The following is a 17,686-nucleotide window of genomic DNA, read 5'->3' as shown; positions in this document are numbered from 1 at the left end:
GTTCAGGGAGGCTGGTACGGGAATTGAACCGTGCTGCTGGCCTGCCTGGGTCTGTTTTAAAAGCCAGCGATTTAGCCCAGTGTGCTAAGCCAGCCTAATAAACATCATTATTATATTTCAGCAGCTCCAGAAGGTCAGAGGCCAGATGCTCAGAAACCACTGGAGTCCTACAAGCACAGAAGGATGCCATTCACCCCATTATGCCTGGCATGACTCTGGATTTTAAGTTCAGTCCGCTTGTTTACTGATATAATAACCATTCCCAGTTCGTCCACAAATGTTTCTGAATAATGAGATCTGTCAGTTGGTGTTTAGCAGTGTTAAGATGAATACGGTAGTGCAATGAGCAATGGCTTGCATTATTTGGTTGTCTAGGCAACTAAACATTTCTACTTCACAATCTAAAATAACCTCTACTTGCTCCAAAAACAGTGTTAATGATGCAACCAGCTCTCTGAATGCACTTCCAAGCCAAGCAAATACTTGTTTCATATATAGATAAACGACAAAGAGCATTATAGAACATAGAACAGTATAGCACAGAACAGGCCCTTCGACCCTCGATGTTGTGCCGAGCAATGATCACCCTACTCAAGCCAACGTATCCACCCTATACCAGTAACCCCCCCCCCCCCCCCCCCCCAAATTAACCTTATTTTTTAGGACACTAAGGGCAATTTAGCATGGCCAATCCACCTAACCCGCACATCTTTGGACTGTGGGAGGAAACTGGAGCACCCGGAGGAAACCCACGCACACAGGGGGAGGACGTGCAGACTCCGCACAGACAGTGACCCAGCCAGGAATCGAACCTGGGACCCTGGAGCTGTGAAGCATTTATGCTAACCACCATGCTGCCCCTAATACATTGTAATGTATTGACATGGAAAGCTCTTTATCAATTATTGTGATCCAAACATTTTCTGAAATTTAGATCCGGCAGCAAAGAATAATGTTGAAAAATATTGACAGCTGTTCAGGCAGGCATATGAAATTCACCAATTATTTAATCAAAATAATGCAAATTCCAACAGATTGTAATTTGTAGGGACTGAAGCCATGATGACACGAATTGTTAATGTGGCCTTCAAAGAAAGTGACTGAAGGCTTGGATGCAGGCTACGTGGCCCACTTTCCCTTATGATGAAAATGCTGTACACTGCCCTTCATCCCAGGCAAAGGTCAATCCAGAGCCCGATAAGGATATACTGAAGAACATCCTTCATGTTTTTTTGTAAATAACGTTGTAAAAATGCAAACATCTCAAAAAGAAAAATGCTGTTAACTGCTTTTCTAGCAGGTGCTAAATGACAATGGCACACCCAAACGATGAGCAGCAACATGTTATTTGACTACACAAGTCATCACAGCCAAGTCACAATAGCCACACTTTGAAGCACATCTCACTGGATTAGCAATGCAGCCTGCTTCAGAGCACTACAAACATTGCCACAGCTATACCAATATTTTATTATAAATATACAAAACTTCTGCATAAAAAGAATAGTAGCCTAAACAAAGAGGTACAGATGAATTTGTACAAATGCAAACAAACAATTTGAACAAAACTTCCAGATTCCGATTTCAGATTGACTGATATATTTGAGTTCCAAACTCTGGTTTCCGGGTGCTCTGGTTTCCTCCCACAGTTCAAAGATGTGCAAGTTCGATGGATTGGCTATGCGAAATTGCCCTTGGTGTCCAAAAAGGTTGGGTGGGGTTACTGGGATAGGGTGAAGGGTGCTCTTTCCAAGGGTACGTGCAGTCTCGGTGGGCTGAACGGTCTCCTGTTGCACTGTAAATTCTATGATTGTAAATATACTGAATGGACTTCTGGTGGCAGCCATGAGCTGAGCGGTAGTACGCAACATGGCTCCTGTATGAAAACTGCAAAAACGACATTTTAACCCTGTCAAATGGGCACCAAAAGTATCCACAACCCCCCACCTACCCCAACCACTGCAGATCACGTCAAGAGGAACTAGAAAAGAGGAAAAATGGGAAAGAGCCAGCCTTCCACCAAAAAAGCCAACAAGGACGAGGGGAGGGAAACCTTGACCTTGGAGCCAGCATGGATGGGGTTTATCATCACTGAGCTCCAGAGGCAGAGGGTTGCAGAATAGAGACCTCCTGGCAGCCATCAAGACAGCAGTGGAAACGGCGAGGGAGGCAATGGCCAAATTGGATCGGCGGCTGGAGGCCCAGGAATCGAAAACGAGAAACCTGAAGAAGGCCACCACAGACCGGATTGTAGAATTGGAGATCCAAGTGGCAAGCTTGATCAAGGCCCAGACAGGCCGAAGGGAGAAAACAGACGCTCAAGAGAACAGATTTTGCTGCCAGAACATGAGAATGTGGGGCTGCCGGAGGGGATGGAGGGGAGAAACAGAATACGTCTCGGAGATTTTCAGGGAAACTGGTCAGTAACGAGGGCTTGACCAAGCCCCCGGAAGAGGACCGCACCCATGGGTCGCTTTGACAGCGGCTCAGAGCCGGGGAACCCCCACAGGCGACGATTGTGAAGTTCTACAAATACCAAAGATAAGGAGTGGATCCAGAGATGGGTGAAAAGTGCAAAAGGGTGTAAGTGGAAGACATCCCATCTGCTTGTGCCAGGGCATTGGCACAGAACTTGCCAAGAGCCAGGCTGTATTTAACAGCGCCAAATCCGCCCTCTACAAGGGCACGGTGCAGTTTGACATGCTCTGCTCTGCCAGGTTATAGGTTACATACTATTACTTCAACGCGCTTGAGAACATAGAACATAGAGAAATACAGCACAGTACAGGCCCTTCGGCCCAAAGAAGGGCAACAAATTTGTCCAAGACAACAATCTAGGCAGACAAAGAGTGCACAAGGGCGAGAAGGCGGGAGACGAAGACCAAGGGACAGAAAGATAGGAAAGAACACGGATAGAGATGTTGACAGGGCGATGGCTGGAAAGAGGGGGCGGGGGGGAGGAGGAGTAGGAATGCAGACAGGGGTTAAATAGGGAAACTGCATCGAGACGGGAGCCACTACGTTAGTTAAGCTAGTGTATGGGAGTATAGTGAAGGAGGGGACCGCGACGCGCCTCCCGGGATGGAAGGGACATCAGGCAGGTGAAAGCTGGAAATTCAGGAAAAACAAAGGGTAAAGGGAGGGGGGTCAGGGGTGCAGAGGGGAAAACCTAAGTGGGGAAGAAAGAAGGGAGCAACAAGAGGGGGGAGGGGAAACTGGTTGCAACGGCCGACACATGGAGGCAGCAAGAAAGGGAAGCAGTTGACGGCAATTTTGAATGGCCCGAGAATGAAGGGAGGTCCGATCGGACAGGGCCAGGCCTACAAGGTGAGCATGGTTAACCCCACAGGAGGAGCCCCCATTCGCATAGTTACATGGAACGTGACGGTCCACAACGGGCCGGTGAAGAGATTCAGAGTCCTCGCCCACCTTAAGAGTCTGAGGGTGGACGTAGCCTTCACACAGGAAACACACCTGAGAGAGAGGGGATAGACAGTGGGTAAAGAAGGGCTGGGTGGGACAAACGTTTCACTTATGTTTCGACACTAGGACAAGGGAGGTGGCCATATTAACTTCCGGTGGCGAGCACAATGACTGACCCAGGTTCATTATTTCGTTATTTTCGGAACATACAGGGCAGAAGGAGGCCATTCGGCCCATCGAGTCTGCACCGACCCACTTAAGCCCTCACTTCCACCCTATCCCCGTAACCCAATAACCCCATCTAACCTTTTTGGTCACCTAAGGGCAATTTATCATGGCCAATCCACCTAACCTGCACATCTTTGGACTGTGGGAGGAACCGGAGCACCCAGAGGAAACCCACGCAGACACAGGAGAACGTGCAGACCCCGCACAGAGAGTGAACCAGCGGGGAAATCGAACCTGGCGCTGTGAAGCCACAGTGCTATCCACTTGTGCTACCGTGCTGCCCTTATGGTTAGCGGGACACTGGAAGGGGCCCTGGTAGTTTTGGTGCATATATATGCCCCGAACTGGGACGTCGCAGAGTTCGTCAAGAAAATGATGGCCCCACTCAGGGCTGGACTCAAAGACCAGGGAGGTAGAGATCTTGATCAGCAAACGAGTGGCATTCGAGGCAGGGAGAAGCGCGTCAGACAAAGGGGGTAGGTACATAATGGTGAGTGGGAAGCTGGACGACATGGAATTTATGAGGCGGGTGTTAGGTAAGATCCCAGACTTAGATTCGCATAACTTGATTATGGGAGGAGATTTTAATACAGTCATTGATCCGGAATTGGACCGGTCAAAATCCAGGACAGGGAGAAGGTCGGCTGCGGCAAAGGAATTGAAGGGTTTTATGGAACAGATGAGGGGAGTAGACCCATGGAGGTTTGTGAGGCTGAGGACCAAGGAGTTTTCCTTTTTTTCCCACATGTCCACACTGTATACTCTCACATCGACTTTTTTGTTCTGAGCTAATACCGGGGGTGGTGGATACTGAGTACTCGGCAATTGCAGTGTTGGATCATGCCCCGTGCTGGGTGGATCTACAGGTTAGTGTGGAGAGAGGGCAATGCCCGCTGTGGAGACTGGATGTGGGGTTGCTAGCGGATGAAGCGATCTGTGGGCGGGTTAACAAGTCCATCCAGAACTACCTGGAAACAAATGATAGGCAGGAGGTCTCTGCAGCGACAGTTTGGGAAGCTTTGAAGGCAGTCGTCAGAGGGGAATTAATCTCGATTCGGCCACACAGAGAAAAGGTGGAACGGGCGGAGAGGGACATGTTAGTTGAGGAGATACTCCAGGTGGACAGGAGATACCCGAAGACCCCGGACGCGGGGCTACTGAGGGAGCGGCAGAGGTTACAGGTGAAGTTTGGCTGTTGACCACAGAGAAAGCAGTGGAACAGTTGAGGAAGGTAAGCAGAATGTTGGCGCACCAGCTCAGGAAAAGAGGGGCGGCTAGAGAGATAGGTAAAGAAAAGAGTAGAGACGGTAATATTGTCCTGGACCCAGCGGGGGTGAACGAGGTGTTTAATTACTTCTATAGTAAATTATATGAGTCGGAACCCCCAGCTGGGGTGGAGGGGATGAGGCAGTTTCTGGATCAGTTGAGGTTCCCGAGGGTGGAGAAGGACCTGGTGAAGGGGCTGGGAGCCCCAATTGAGATTGAGGAAATAATCAAGGGGCTGGAGGGCTTGCAGTCGGGAAAGGCCCCGGAGCCTGACAGCTACCCAGTGGAATTCTACAAGACGTTTTCAGAGATATTGAGCCCACTGCTGGTGACGACATTTAACGAAGCAAGGGAGAACGGAGTCCTCCACCCAACAATGTCGCAGGCCTCGATTTCATTGATCCTGAAATGGGAGAAGGATCCAGAGCAATGCGGGTCATACAGGCCAATTTCTCTACCGAATGTGGATGCCAACCTGCTGGCTAAGATACTGGCCACAAGGATAGAGGACTGTGTCCCGGGGGTGATAGGGGAAGACCAGACGGGATTTGTTAAGGGCAGGCAGCTCAAGACCAATGTTCGAAGGCTGCTCAATGTTATTATGATGCCCTCAGAAGGAGGGGAGGTGGAGGTGGTGATAGCGATGGATGCAGAGAAGGCTTTTGATCAGGTGGAGTGGAATTACCTGTCGGAGGTGCTGGGAAGGTTTAGGTTTGGTGAGGGCTTCATTGACTGGGTGTGGTTGCTCTATCAGGCATCAGTAGCAAGTGTGCGTACGAATCGGCTGAGGTCGGAGTATTTTAAACTACATCGAGGGACGAGGCAAGGGTGCCCCCCTCCCGCTACTGTTTGCTTGCTCCCGCTACCACTGGCGGTGACGGTACAGACCCTAAAAATGACAGTCCCCCCCCAGATTTCTGTTTGTCTTTCAGTGCCTCCCCATCTTCATCCCGAAGGCCTTTTTCAAGCGGGTGAATAAAGTTATTTCGGGCTTTGCGTGGGCAGGTAAAACCCCGCAAGTGAAAAAAGTTGCTGGAGTTGGGGAGAGGGTGGGTTAGGGCTGCCTGAACCTCTGTAATTACTACTGGGCAACTAATATAGCCATGATTAGGAAGTGGGTAGTGGGGGGGGTGTGTGGGTAGGAGTCGGCATGGGAGCGGATGGAGGAGGCGTCATGTAAAGACCCAGTTCAGGAGCACTGATAACGGCATCTCTTCCGTTCTCGCCAGCCCGATACTCCACAAGTCCGGTGGTGGTGGCGGCTCTGAGAATCTGGGGGCAATGGAGGAGGCATAAGAGAGTGGAGGGAGCATCGATTTGGATCCTGATTTATAATAACCATAGGTTTGTACCGGGTAGGCTGGATGGCGGGTTCTGGGTTTTTTTTTAAATTTCGAGTACCCAATTGACTTTTTCCAATTAAAAGGCAATTTAGTGTGGCCAATCCACCTACTCTGCACATCTTTGGGTTGTGGGGGCGAAACCCACACAAGCACAGGAGAATGTGCAAACTCCACACGGACAGTGACCCAGAGCCGGGATCGAACCTGGGACCGTGGCGCTGTGAGGCAGCAGTGGTAATCACGGCGCCACTTTGCTGCCCTTCGGGGGATCCGGAGTTGGCAAAGGGCAGGAATTAGAAGGATGGGGGATCTATTTATAGATGGGGGCTTTTCCAGCTTGAAAGCCTTGGAGGGTAAATTTAAATTGCCAGCAGGGAATGGTTTTAGATATTTGCAGGCGCGCGACTTCCTGAGAAAACAGGTGCCGGCCTTTCCGCTGCTGCCACGGGGGACGGGGGATAGAGGATAGAGTAGTTTTTAGTACCTGGGTGGGAGAGGGGAAGGTATCGGATATTTACCAGGAACTTTCGGAGGTAGAGGAAACCCCGGTGGAGGAGCTTAAGGACAAGTGGGAGGATGAGCTAGGAGGAGAGATAGAGGCGGATCTATGGGTGAATGCCCTAGGCAGGGTTAATACCTCATCATGTGCCAGGGTTAGCCTAATACTATGTAAGGTAGTCCACCGTGGTGGCACACATGACAGCGGCTAGGAAGAGGTTTTTCAGGGTAGAGGATAGGTGTGCGAGGTGCATGGGAAGCACAGCAAGTCACGCCCATATGTTTTGGGCATGCCCGAAGCTTAGAGGGTTTTGCTAAGGCAATGTCCACGGTGCTAAAAACACAGGTGGTGCCAAGTCCGGAGGTAGCGATCGTTGGAGTGTCAGAGGAGCTGGAAGTTCAGGCGGCAAAAGAGGCCGACATCTTGGTAGGGGGCTCTTTCCAAGAGCCAGTACAGACTCGATGGGCTGAATGGCCTCCTTCTGCACTGTAAATTCTATAATTCAATGAAAGGCGGAATACTCCGACCATGCGCCACATTACATCGACGAGTGGCTGGAGAAGGGATGGGGCAAACATCCCCCATGGAGGCTGGATCAGGTCTCCTCGCAGATAAGGAATTTAACACCAAAATATCTGTAAGGCAGTCCACCAGCTCCGCCAGGCATAGAGACAAGGCCAGCTGCATGCTGTTGCACCAGCTAAGAAAACAGGCTGCCGCAAGATAGATAGCTCATATCAAGGACAGTAATGGTAGGATAGTAATGGACCCAAACAAGGTCAATAAGGCCTTTACGAACTTTTACCGAGGGGTATACACCTCCGAGCCTCCAGAGCCCTCGGGGATGGAACAGTTCCTTGACAGACTGGACAAAGCGGTGGCAGGGGAGGACAAAAAACAGGTGCTGGAAACACTGCGAGGCTGGGCGAAATCATAGAGTGCATTGACTCCATGCAATCAGGGAAACTGCCAGGGATCCCGGCAGACTTTTACAAAAGATTCTCAGCAGCGATGGCCCTGAACCTGTGGGAGATGTTCAATGACTCACTGTCTAAGGGGTGCCCACGCTGGCACAGGCCTCAATCTCACTGATCCCCAAGAAAGACAAGGATCCGATAGAGTGTGAATCATACTCAAACTATCTCAAAGTTTACAGATGATATTAAGTTGGGTGGGAGGGTGAACTGTGACGAGGATGCAGGGATCCTACAGCATGATCTGGACAGGTTGGGAGAGTGGGCAAATCAATGGCAGACGCAAGTATAATTTGGATAAGTGTGAGGTTCCCAGTGAGAGTCCCAGGCAAACGACACTAACCCACGACGACTATGGCAGGGCCTACACAAGATCACAGGCTACAAAGCAAGGCCAGGCAGAATATCTGGGACTGGAGCATCCCTATCCGATGATCTGAACAAGTTCTATGTCCGCTTTGAGCAGTCCGCCAATGCATCAGTTCCACCCTATCCCTGGAACCCCACCTAACATTTGTTTTGTAAACCAAGGGCAATTTAGCGTGTTCCAACAGCCCCGGACACATCCATACCTACTATTACAGTCTCAGAGGTAAGAGCTGCCTTCTTGAAAGTGAATGCGCGGAAAGCGACTGGCCCCGACGGAGTCCCTGGGTCAGCACTCAGAGCCTGCGCCGACCAGTTGGCGAGTGTATTCGCAGATATCTTCAACACTTCAGTCCTCCCTTCCGAGGTCCCCACCTCCTTCAAGAAGACCACCATAATACCAGGACCAAAGAAGAAGGTAGCCTGCCTCAACGACTAGCGGCCAGTGTCCCTGACGTCAGTTATCATGAAATGCTTTGAGCGGCTAGTCATGAGATGGATCAATGTCAGCATCCCAGACGGTCTCGATCCACTGCAGTTTACCGATCACAGCATTGGCTGTGGACCGGTTGCAATCTCCCTGGCTCCACATTCAACACTCGAACACCTCGACAACAAGGGCACCCACGTAAGACTGCAGTTCATAGACTACAGCTCCGCCTTCAACATCATTATCCCGACAAGATTAATAACCAAACTCTGCAATCTTGGACTGACCCCTCCTTGTGCAGCTGGATCCTTGACTTCCTCACCAACAGACCACAATCTGTCAGGATAGGCAACAGCACCTCCTCCACAATATTCCTCAACACCGAGGCCCCGCAAAGATGTGTGCTCAGTCCTCTACTGTACTCCCTGTACACACGTGACTGTGCAGCAAGATTTAACTCCAACTCAATCTAGAAGTTTGCAGATGATACGACTGCGGTAGGCCATATGTCAAACGACGACAAATCAGATTACAGAAGGGAGATAAATCACTCGGTTGCATGGTGCACCAAAAACAACCTCCCTTTAAATGGTCGGAAAGACCAAGGAACTGATCATTGACTTCAGGAAGCGTAGTACGACACACTCCCGTCTGCATCAATGGCTCCGAAGTGGAGATGGTCAATAGCTTTAAGTCCCTGGGGTCACCATCACCAACAGTCTGTCCTGGTTGATGCAACAGTCAAGAAAGACCAACAACGTCTCTATTTCCTACGGAAGCTAAAGAAATTTGGCAGGTCTACATCGACTCTCACAAACATCTACAGATGTGCGATAGAGCACCCTATCCAGCTGCATCACAGCCTGGTATGGCAACTGCTCGGTCCAAGATTGCAAGAAACTGCAGTGTCGTGAACTCAGCCCAATGCATCACACAAGCTTGCCACCCCCACATTGATGCTGTATACACCTCCCGCTGCCTCAGGAAGGCAGACAGCATTATCAGAGACCCCTCCCACCCAGGCATCGACTTCTTCCAGATCCTTCCATCAAGCAGAAGGTACAGAAGTCTGAAGACCCGCACATCCAGACATAGGAACAGCTTCTTCCCCACAGCTACAAGAGTCCTCAACGACTCTCCCTAGGACTGATCTGTTCCCTGCAAGAACACTATTCACGACGCCCTATGCTGCTCTTGCTCACATATTTGCTATGTTTGGCCCCCTGTTCCGCACTGTAACCAATCACTGTTTGTCGATGTACCATTTGTCAATGTACTCTGTTGATTATTCTTTTTGTCAACTATGTACGTACTGTGTACGTTCCCTGGCCGCAGAAAAATACTTTTCACTGTACTTCGGTAATGTGACAATAAATCAAATCAAAAATCAATCAAATCAGGTTATTCACTTTGGAAGCAAAAAACAGGAAGGCAGAAAACTGAATGGTTGTAAATTGGGAGAGGGGAGTGTGCAGCGGGACCTGGGTGTCCTTGTGCACCAGTCATTGAAGGTAAGCATGCAGGTGCAGCAGGTGGTAAAGAAGGATAATGGTATGTTGGCCTTCATTGCGAGAGGCTTAGAGTACAGAATCAGGGATGTGTTGCTGCAATTGTACAGGGCCTTGGTGAGGCCACAGAGTATTGTGTGCAGTTTTGGTTTCCTTTTCTGAGGAAGGATGTTCTTGCTCTTGAGGGAGTGCAGCGAAGGTTTACCAGACTGATTCCAGGGATGGCAGGGACTGTCCTATGAGGAGAGATTGACTAGGTTGGGATTGTTCTTGCTGGAGTTCAGAAGAATGAGGGGGGATCTCATAGAGACGTATAAAATTCTAACAGGACTAGACAGGGTAGATGCAGGAAGATGTTACCAATGATAGGTGTGTCCATAACCAGGGGTCACATCCTGAGGATTCAGGGTAAACCATTTCGGACGGAGATAAGGAGACATTTCTTCACCCAGAGTGGTAAGCCTGTGGAATTCATTACCACAGGAAGTAGTTGATGCTAAAACTTTGAATATATTCAAGAGGTGGCTGGATATAGTACTTGGGGATAATGGGATCAAAGGCTATGGGAAGAAAGCAGGATTAAGCTATTGGATAGGATGATCAGCCATGATTGTGATAAATGGTGGAGCAGGCTCGAAGGGTCAAAAGGCCTCCTCCTGCTTCTATCTTCTATGTATCTATGTATTGATTCAGACCCATCTCTCTCCTAAACACTGACGCGAAAATCCGAGAGAAAGCACTGGCGAGGCAACTGGAGAGCTGCCTGCCAGATATGATCGCGGATCGGACCAGGTCTGTTAAAGGAAGGCAACTAACAGCGAATATCAGATGCCTGCTGAACATAATAATGACCCCATCCGGGGAGAAGCTGCCAGAGGTGATCGTCTCCCTGGACGTTGAGAAAGCCTTTGATCGAGTAGAATGGAGGTGCTTCAATGGCTTGGAGCAGGGATCACCACGTGGGTGAAGCGCCTGTACAGCACTCCTATGGCAAGCGTACGGACGAACGCCACCAGCTCAATACTTTTGGCTGCACAGGGGAACAAGACGGGGATGCCTGCCATCCCCATTCCTGTTCACACCGGCAATTGAGCCACTGGCTATCGCCCTCAGATCAGTGGACAGGTGGTCGGGCATCTGAGGACGGTGCAGAAAGCACAGAATTTCACTATGTGGATGATCTGCTCCTTGACATGTCTGACCCCCTAGCCAACATGGGAAAGATAACCGGACTCCTCAGGGAGTTCGGCACCTTCTCAGATTACAAACTCAACTTGGGAAAGAGTGAAATCGACCCAGTGCATCCCCTGGAGCGAGGAGGGGAGGAACTATCATTTAAAGTCACCCAACCAAGTTCAGGTACCAGGGATCAAAGTGGCCTACACTTGGAGGAGGCTTGAACCTCTCCAGCCTGCTGGAGGTGGTGGAAAGGGCCGCTCTTTCGCTAGTCGGAAGGGTACAGACGATCAAAATGAATATAGTATCTCGGTTCTCCTTCGTATGTCAGTCACTCCCGATCCTTGTCCCCAATTCCTTCTTCACCAGGGTTGTCAAGTTAATCTTAATCATGGCCTTCGTCAGTGTGTGCGCGTGTGTAGAGGGTGGGGTGGTGGGAAGAGTTTCTAGTATACGGAAATCCATTTTACAGCGAGGGTTGCACATGGGGTGCACATTCGGCTCTACCGAATCTCCTGTTCTATCACTGGGCAACCAACACGTAAAGGGCGAGTGGATGACTTGGATGAGGTCCGAATCGAGGCTGCCTCCTGCACGGGCACCTCTCTCCGTGCGCTGGCCACTGCACCACACCAGCCCCCTCACACGCAAACTCCAGGAGCCCAGTTGTAGCCACCCTAAGGACGTAGAACCAGTTTAGGCACCATTATGAACTGAGCGAGATGTCCACAGGGATTCCCATCTGCAATAATCATATGTTTGCACCGACATGGACGAACATTACCTTTGTGATGTGGGGACTGTGCACCATTCTCCACAAGGAGAAGAAAGCATCCCCCAAAGACCCAAGCACAAAACCTGGACACAATGGTCAGGCTGGACTGGCTAGGGGATGACAAGCGCAGTGACATATATAGGAGGCTCATAGAAAAGGTCAGGATTCCACTGACAAGACCAGATGAGGAGTGGAACTGTGCATAGAAATAGGGGGAGGACTTTGGATCGAGTCTACTCTACCTCCGCCTGCACCCGGTTAAGCCTGATGCAGCTCAAAGTGGTGCACAGAGCACCTCACCAAGACATGCATGAGCGGGTTCTTCCAGGAGGTGGAGGAAAGTGCAAAAGGTGCTGGTGGGCGAGGGGAGTTCGTTCAACCACATGTTCTGGTCCTGCCCCAGACTCAGGGAATTCTGGGTGGCCTTTTTCGAGGCTATGTCCAGGATGGTGGGGTCAAGATGGAGCCATGCCCGCTAGTGGCAGTCTTCGAGGTGTCTGAGCACTCAAGACCTCTGGTCTTGGTCTTACTGATCAGCAGGCGGAGAGTTCTGCTTGGGTGGAAATTAACAGCACCGCCCCGGGCTTCGAAATGGATCTCAGATCTGGCCGAATTCCTGAAGTGGGAAAAATGTAATTTGAAATAGGTGCCGAACAGAGATTTTACACCACAGGGAAGGAATGGGGGATGAGGGGCACCCACTGGAGGGAGCACAGATCTTCTCCATACAGGTATAAACCAGGGTAACAACCAGGCCCAACCCCTCTCAAAGGCCTGAAGACCAAGTGGGGAGTGGGACTACCCCTCCTCCCCCCAGCAGAATGAAGGTTACAACAGACGAGCGATGGGGAGGGACACAACCCGAAATGCACCAGGACACCGAAGGGGGAAACAACACGTACCGCCAAGCGGCAGGGGCCCACTGGAACCTGACAAACTGTTCTGAAAATCAAACAGTGTTACACAAATGTAAATATTATCCAATGTTAGAGCCCCCATCACAGCTATGGTGACAGAGGGCCCCCAAGGCTGGCTGTTCAAACCGTCGTACAGTTTTCTCATTTGTCATTAGATGATACTCTGTGTTTATTCTGTAACTGTTACTTGAAATACCACTAAAAATATTTTTTGAAAAGTAAATATACTGAAAGACTGTGATATTTCTACAGATACCATTGTTCATGTAAACACATGGGAGGTATTTTGTTAAAGTATGGAGCACCTCGAGTTGCTGGGACAAAGACATTATTTCTCAAACTGTCACCTTGGAACACAAATTTGCTAATTAATATTAAGGAGCAAATTGGGCTTTTGTTTGTGTTTGTGAAAATATTGGACTCCTTCTGCAGCAGTTCCTTAAAATGTAATCAAACGTCCATGATTTGGGCAGTCAGATTACAATCTAGTAATCCATTTACATGACTCAGTCTTAAATGCAAAGGAGTTACAGGTGAAGCGAAAACTGCCACGAAACACTAGTTTTAAAAAAACATCTAAACTCTACCTTTGATGGCTACATTTTTTTACTGAACCCGGATGAATAATGTTTCCTAAAGTGAGAGAGAATCAACTAAAAATGTTTGGACGTCCATCCTTTTAGAAAGCCACCTTGTATACAATGGAAAGATCGGTCGCTGGGGAGGGGGTGGTGTTGAGGTGGAATTAGGTGTCAGTAAATGGTGAACTTTAGTAGTTAGTGAGAGGAGGCGACCTCTGCTTACCTCGGAAAAGTTGAACGCCAAAGGGATGGTACCTGCCACGTAACAGCCGACCAGCATGGCCAGGGATAGCAGGCTGATGGTGCTGAGATCGTCCATTCTGCCGCCGCAGGGAGGGAGGTGACGGAGAGCCGGGCGTGGGGTTGGATGTTGAGGGAGGGAAGAGGGTCGGGGGGGTGGGTAGAGAGTCGAGGGGGTGGGGGTGGGTAGAGAGTCGAGGGGGTGGGGGTGGGTAGAGAGTCGAGGGGGTGGGGGTGGGTAGAGAGTCGAGGGGGGTGGGGGTGGGTAGAGAGTCGAGGGGGGTGGGGGTGGGTAGAGAGTCGGGGGGGGCGGGGGTGGGTCGAGAGTCGGGGGGGCGGGGGGTGGGTCGAGAGTCGGGGGGGCGGGGGTGGGTCGAGAGTCGGGGGGGCGGGGGTGGGTCGAGAGTCGGGGGGGGCGGGGGTGGGTCGAGAGTCGGGGGGGTGGGGGTGGGTCGAGAGTCGGGGGGGTGGGGGTGGGTCGAGAGTCGGGGGGGGGGTGGGTAGAGTCGGGGGGGGGTGGGTAGAGAGTCGGGGGGGGGGGGTGGGTGAGAGTGGGGGGGGGGTGGGTAGGAGTCGGGGGGGGGGGGGGGGGTAGAGAGTCGGGGGGGTGGGGGTGGGTAGAGAGTCGGGGGGGGGGGGTGGGGGAGAGTCGTGGGGGTGGGGGTGGGTCGAGAGTCGGGGGGTGGGGGGTTCGAGAGTCGGGGGGGGGGGGGGTCGAGAGTCGGGGGGGTGGGTGGGGGGTGGTCGAGAGTGGGGGTGGGGGGGTCGAGAGTCGGGGGGGGGGGGGGGGTAGAGAGTCGGGGGGTGGGGGGTGAGAGTCGGGGGTGGTGGGGGTGAGAGTCGGGGGGGTGGGGTAGAGAGTCGGGGGGGGGGGGGGGGTCGAGAGTCGGGGGGGTGGGGGGGGGTCGAGAGTCGGGGGGGTGGGGGGTTGAGAGTCGGGGGGGGTGGGGGGTCGAGAGTAGGGGGGGTGGGGGGTGGGTGTAGAGAGTCGGGGGGGGGGGGTAGAGAGTCGGGGGGGGGTGGGGGGTAGAGAGTCGGGGGGGGGGGGGGGTAGAGAGTCGGGGGGGGGGGGGTGGGGGGTAGAGAGTCGGGGGGGTGGGGGGTAGAGAGTCGGGGGGGGGGGGGGGTAGAGAGTCGGGGGGGGGGGGGTAGAGAGTCGGGGGGGGGGGGGTAGAGAGTCGGGGGGTGGGGGGTAGAGAGTCGGGGGGGTGGGGTAGAGAGTCGGGGGGGGTGGGGGGTAGAGAGTCGGGGGGGGTGGGGGGTAGAGAGTCGGGGGGGGGGGGGGGGTAGAGAGTGGGGGGGTGGGGGGTAGAGAGTCGGGGGGGGTGGGGGGTAGAGAGTCGGGGGGGGGGGGGGGTAGAGAGTCGGGGGGGGTGGGGGGTAGAGAGTCGGGGGGGGGTGGGGGGGTAGAGAGTCGGGGGGGTGGGGGGGTAGAGAGTCGGGGGGTGGGGGGGGTAGAGAGTCGGGGGGGTGGGGGGGGTAGAGAGTCGGGGGGGTGGGGGGGGTAGAGAGTCGGGGGGGTGGGGGGGGTAGAGAGTCGGGGGGGTGGGGGGGGTAGAGAGTCGGGGGGGTGGGGGGTAGAGAGTCGGGGGGGGTGGGGGTAGAGAGTCGGGGGGGGTGGGGGGGTAGAGAGTCGGGGGGGTGGGGGGGTAGAGAGTCGGGGGGGTGGGGGGGTAGAGAGTCGGGGGGGTGGGGGGGGTAGAGAGTCGGGGGGGGTGGGGGGGGGGTAGAGAGTCGGGGGGGTGGGGGGGGGGTAGAGAGTCGGGGGGGTGGGGGGGTAGTAGAGATCGGGGGGGGGTGGGGGGTAGAGAGTCGGGGGGGTAGAGAGTCGGGGGGGGGGGGTAGAGAGTCGGGGGGGGGGGGTAGAGAGTCGGGGGGGGGGGGGGTTAGAGAGTCGGGGGGGTGGGGGGTAGAGATTCGGGGTGGTGGGGGGTAGAGATTCGGGGGGGTGGGGGTAGAGATTCGGGGGGGTGGGGGTAGAGATTCGGGGGGGTGGGGGTAGAGATTCGGGGGGGGTGGGGGTAGAGATTCGGGGGGGGTGGGGGTAGAGATTCGGGGGGGGTGGGGGGTAGAGAGTTGGGGGGAAAGAGAGTCAGGGGGGCGGTTAGAGGAGGGGTGTGGGTGGGTAGAGAGGAGGAGGGGTGTGAGTGGGTAGAGAGGAGGGGTGTGAGTGGGTAGAGAGTAGGGGGGGTGGGGGGTAGAGTCGGGGGTTTAAGGCAGAAAGTCTGGGGGTAGGGGCGGAGAGTCGGTTTGAAGTTGGGGGACAAATTTCACGGAAGGGCAATCCGAGGCCCCCCCGCTTTTAATCGTTTGCCGAATCAAGCTCCATCTTCATTGGGCCTGACAGCGAGAAAAGGCCCAAAGCCGGAGCGGCCGCTCGGCCCATAGCACCAGCAGTCAACTTCCGGCGATACTCGTCACATCCGGGTCAAAGAGCGCCAGACAACAACACACTGGCACCACGTGATCTTACTTTGAATCAAATAAAATAACCACTCGACATTTTCTATGAAATAATACCCTTTCTGGTTTACTTCTCCAGGCGATTAGACGGACATTTATTGATGTGTTAAATCATTCTTCCTTGCCCCTCACAAAGATGGCGACCGCCACAGGCAATTAGAGAAGGACATGGGTGTGAGTGTGCTGCTCTGCGAAACATCACACCTCAGGCTTCGGTTCGCCAATAATAACCGATTGAATATTAGTGTGATGAAATAAGAAGACTATGACCCAGATCTAGAATATCTAATTAAGGGATGGTGCGTTTAAATGCCCAGCACAAAGATGGCGGCTGTGGGCGGAGTAAGTGTTGGCAGCGCGCTTCAATCCAATGGTTCTGAAGTGCCTCAAAGGATCATCATGGTGAGAAGCTTGAGGGAGACCATTGGAATGACTGATAAAGTCTGGGACTGTGGTTTACTTTAAATTGGAGATTGTATATAGTCTATACATGCCGTATTTAACTTAGAAGTGAAAAGGAGAAATTGGTGGTTGAGGTTCAGCAATGCTCCTTTTGTTTGGCCTATAGGCGGCCGGCCACTTCTGAACTCAACTCCTGCAGAAGTTGTCAGTCAATAATAGGAGAGTACTCTCTTTAGAAGTAGCATTTTTGTTTTTAAAACAAAAACTATAAACGTACTTGGTAGTTTTTATTCTGAGTGAAAGTTGAATTGAGTTAGTTTATTATATTAGTACAAAATTCACAGAAATTACTAGCAAAACTAACAAGAATTTATATATATGTATAGTACAAAGTCTTACTATGCCAGATTAAAGTCCAACAGGTTTGTTTCAAATCACTAGCTTTTGGAGTGCAGCTCATTCATCAGGTGAGTTCTGAGGAAGGAGCCTGCGCTCCGAAAGCTACTGATTCGAAACAAACCTGTTGGACTTTAATCTGGAGTTGTAAGACTTCTTACTGTGCCCACCCCAGTCCAACGCCGGCATCTCCACGTCATATATATATATAATGCATTGATTTATTTACAAGGAAAAACAGAATTCTACTTTTATAATAGTTATAAAATGTTTGGTGCATTAATTGTAAATGGCCTTGTGTTCAATTACTCTGTGGTCTTTTAGGCAATGTGCATTTGAAAATCCTTTGTAAAATGGATAATATGAAACCTTGAGGTGTAGATGTTTCTTTTTGAAAGAAACTGGAGGGAAAGTTAACCTTTTTGAGGTAATGCAAGCATTTTGGAGCATGGTCTAAGCTCCCTGGTGTACGTTTATCAGAAGTGAGTATTATTTTAAGTGTACACCGTCTAGTCACAAAACATAAGCCTAGTTGCGAACCTGTTTGAAAAAATTGATTTATTTGGAGGAGCTACATTGAATTTCTGAAGCAAAATGAATAAGTATCCTTCCACAACCACATTTGGCATCGATATTGCACCTTATCCTAAGAAATTTCATGGGAGAGTTATCAGAAATAGAATTGACACTGGGTCACAT

General features: G+C 51.8%; 2 protein-coding genes across 3 annotated transcripts in view; one reads left to right on the top strand and one right to left on the bottom strand.

Annotated features, from left to right (window-relative positions):
• The window catches only part of slc39a9 (solute carrier family 39 member 9), a 65,455-nt gene extending 51,569 nt beyond the window's left edge, over positions 1 to 13,886 (bottom strand). Inside the window, exon 1 of the mRNA XM_038782267.1 lies at positions 13,710 to 13,886. Coding sequence (XP_038638195.1) covers positions 13,710 to 13,805 — 96 coding nt within the window. The 5' untranslated portion in view covers positions 13,806 to 13,886. The remainder of the gene's footprint in view (positions 1 to 13,709) is intronic.
• Positions 13,887 to 16,333: 2,447 nt separating this feature from the next.
• Positions 16,334 to 17,686, top strand: part of LOC119955737 (enhancer of rudimentary homolog) — a 43,590-nt gene continuing 42,237 nt past the window's right edge. The window contains exon 1 of one of the 2 annotated variants that reach the window (XM_038782253.1): positions 16,334 to 16,591. In XM_038782253.1, the coding sequence (XP_038638181.1) occupies positions 16,499 to 16,591 (93 nt within the window). In that variant the 5' untranslated portion in view covers positions 16,334 to 16,498. The remainder of the gene's footprint in view (positions 16,592 to 17,686) is intronic. The other variant, XM_038782249.1, reaches the window with a different exon arrangement.

This window comes from Scyliorhinus canicula, chromosome 2 (assembly GCF_902713615.1).
Source record: "Scyliorhinus canicula chromosome 2, sScyCan1.1, whole genome shotgun sequence".
Taxonomy (NCBI): domain Eukaryota; kingdom Metazoa; phylum Chordata; class Chondrichthyes; order Carcharhiniformes; family Scyliorhinidae; genus Scyliorhinus; species Scyliorhinus canicula.
The sequence above is the reverse complement of the archived record's forward strand: the minus strand, read 5'-3'. Positions and strand labels throughout refer to the sequence as shown.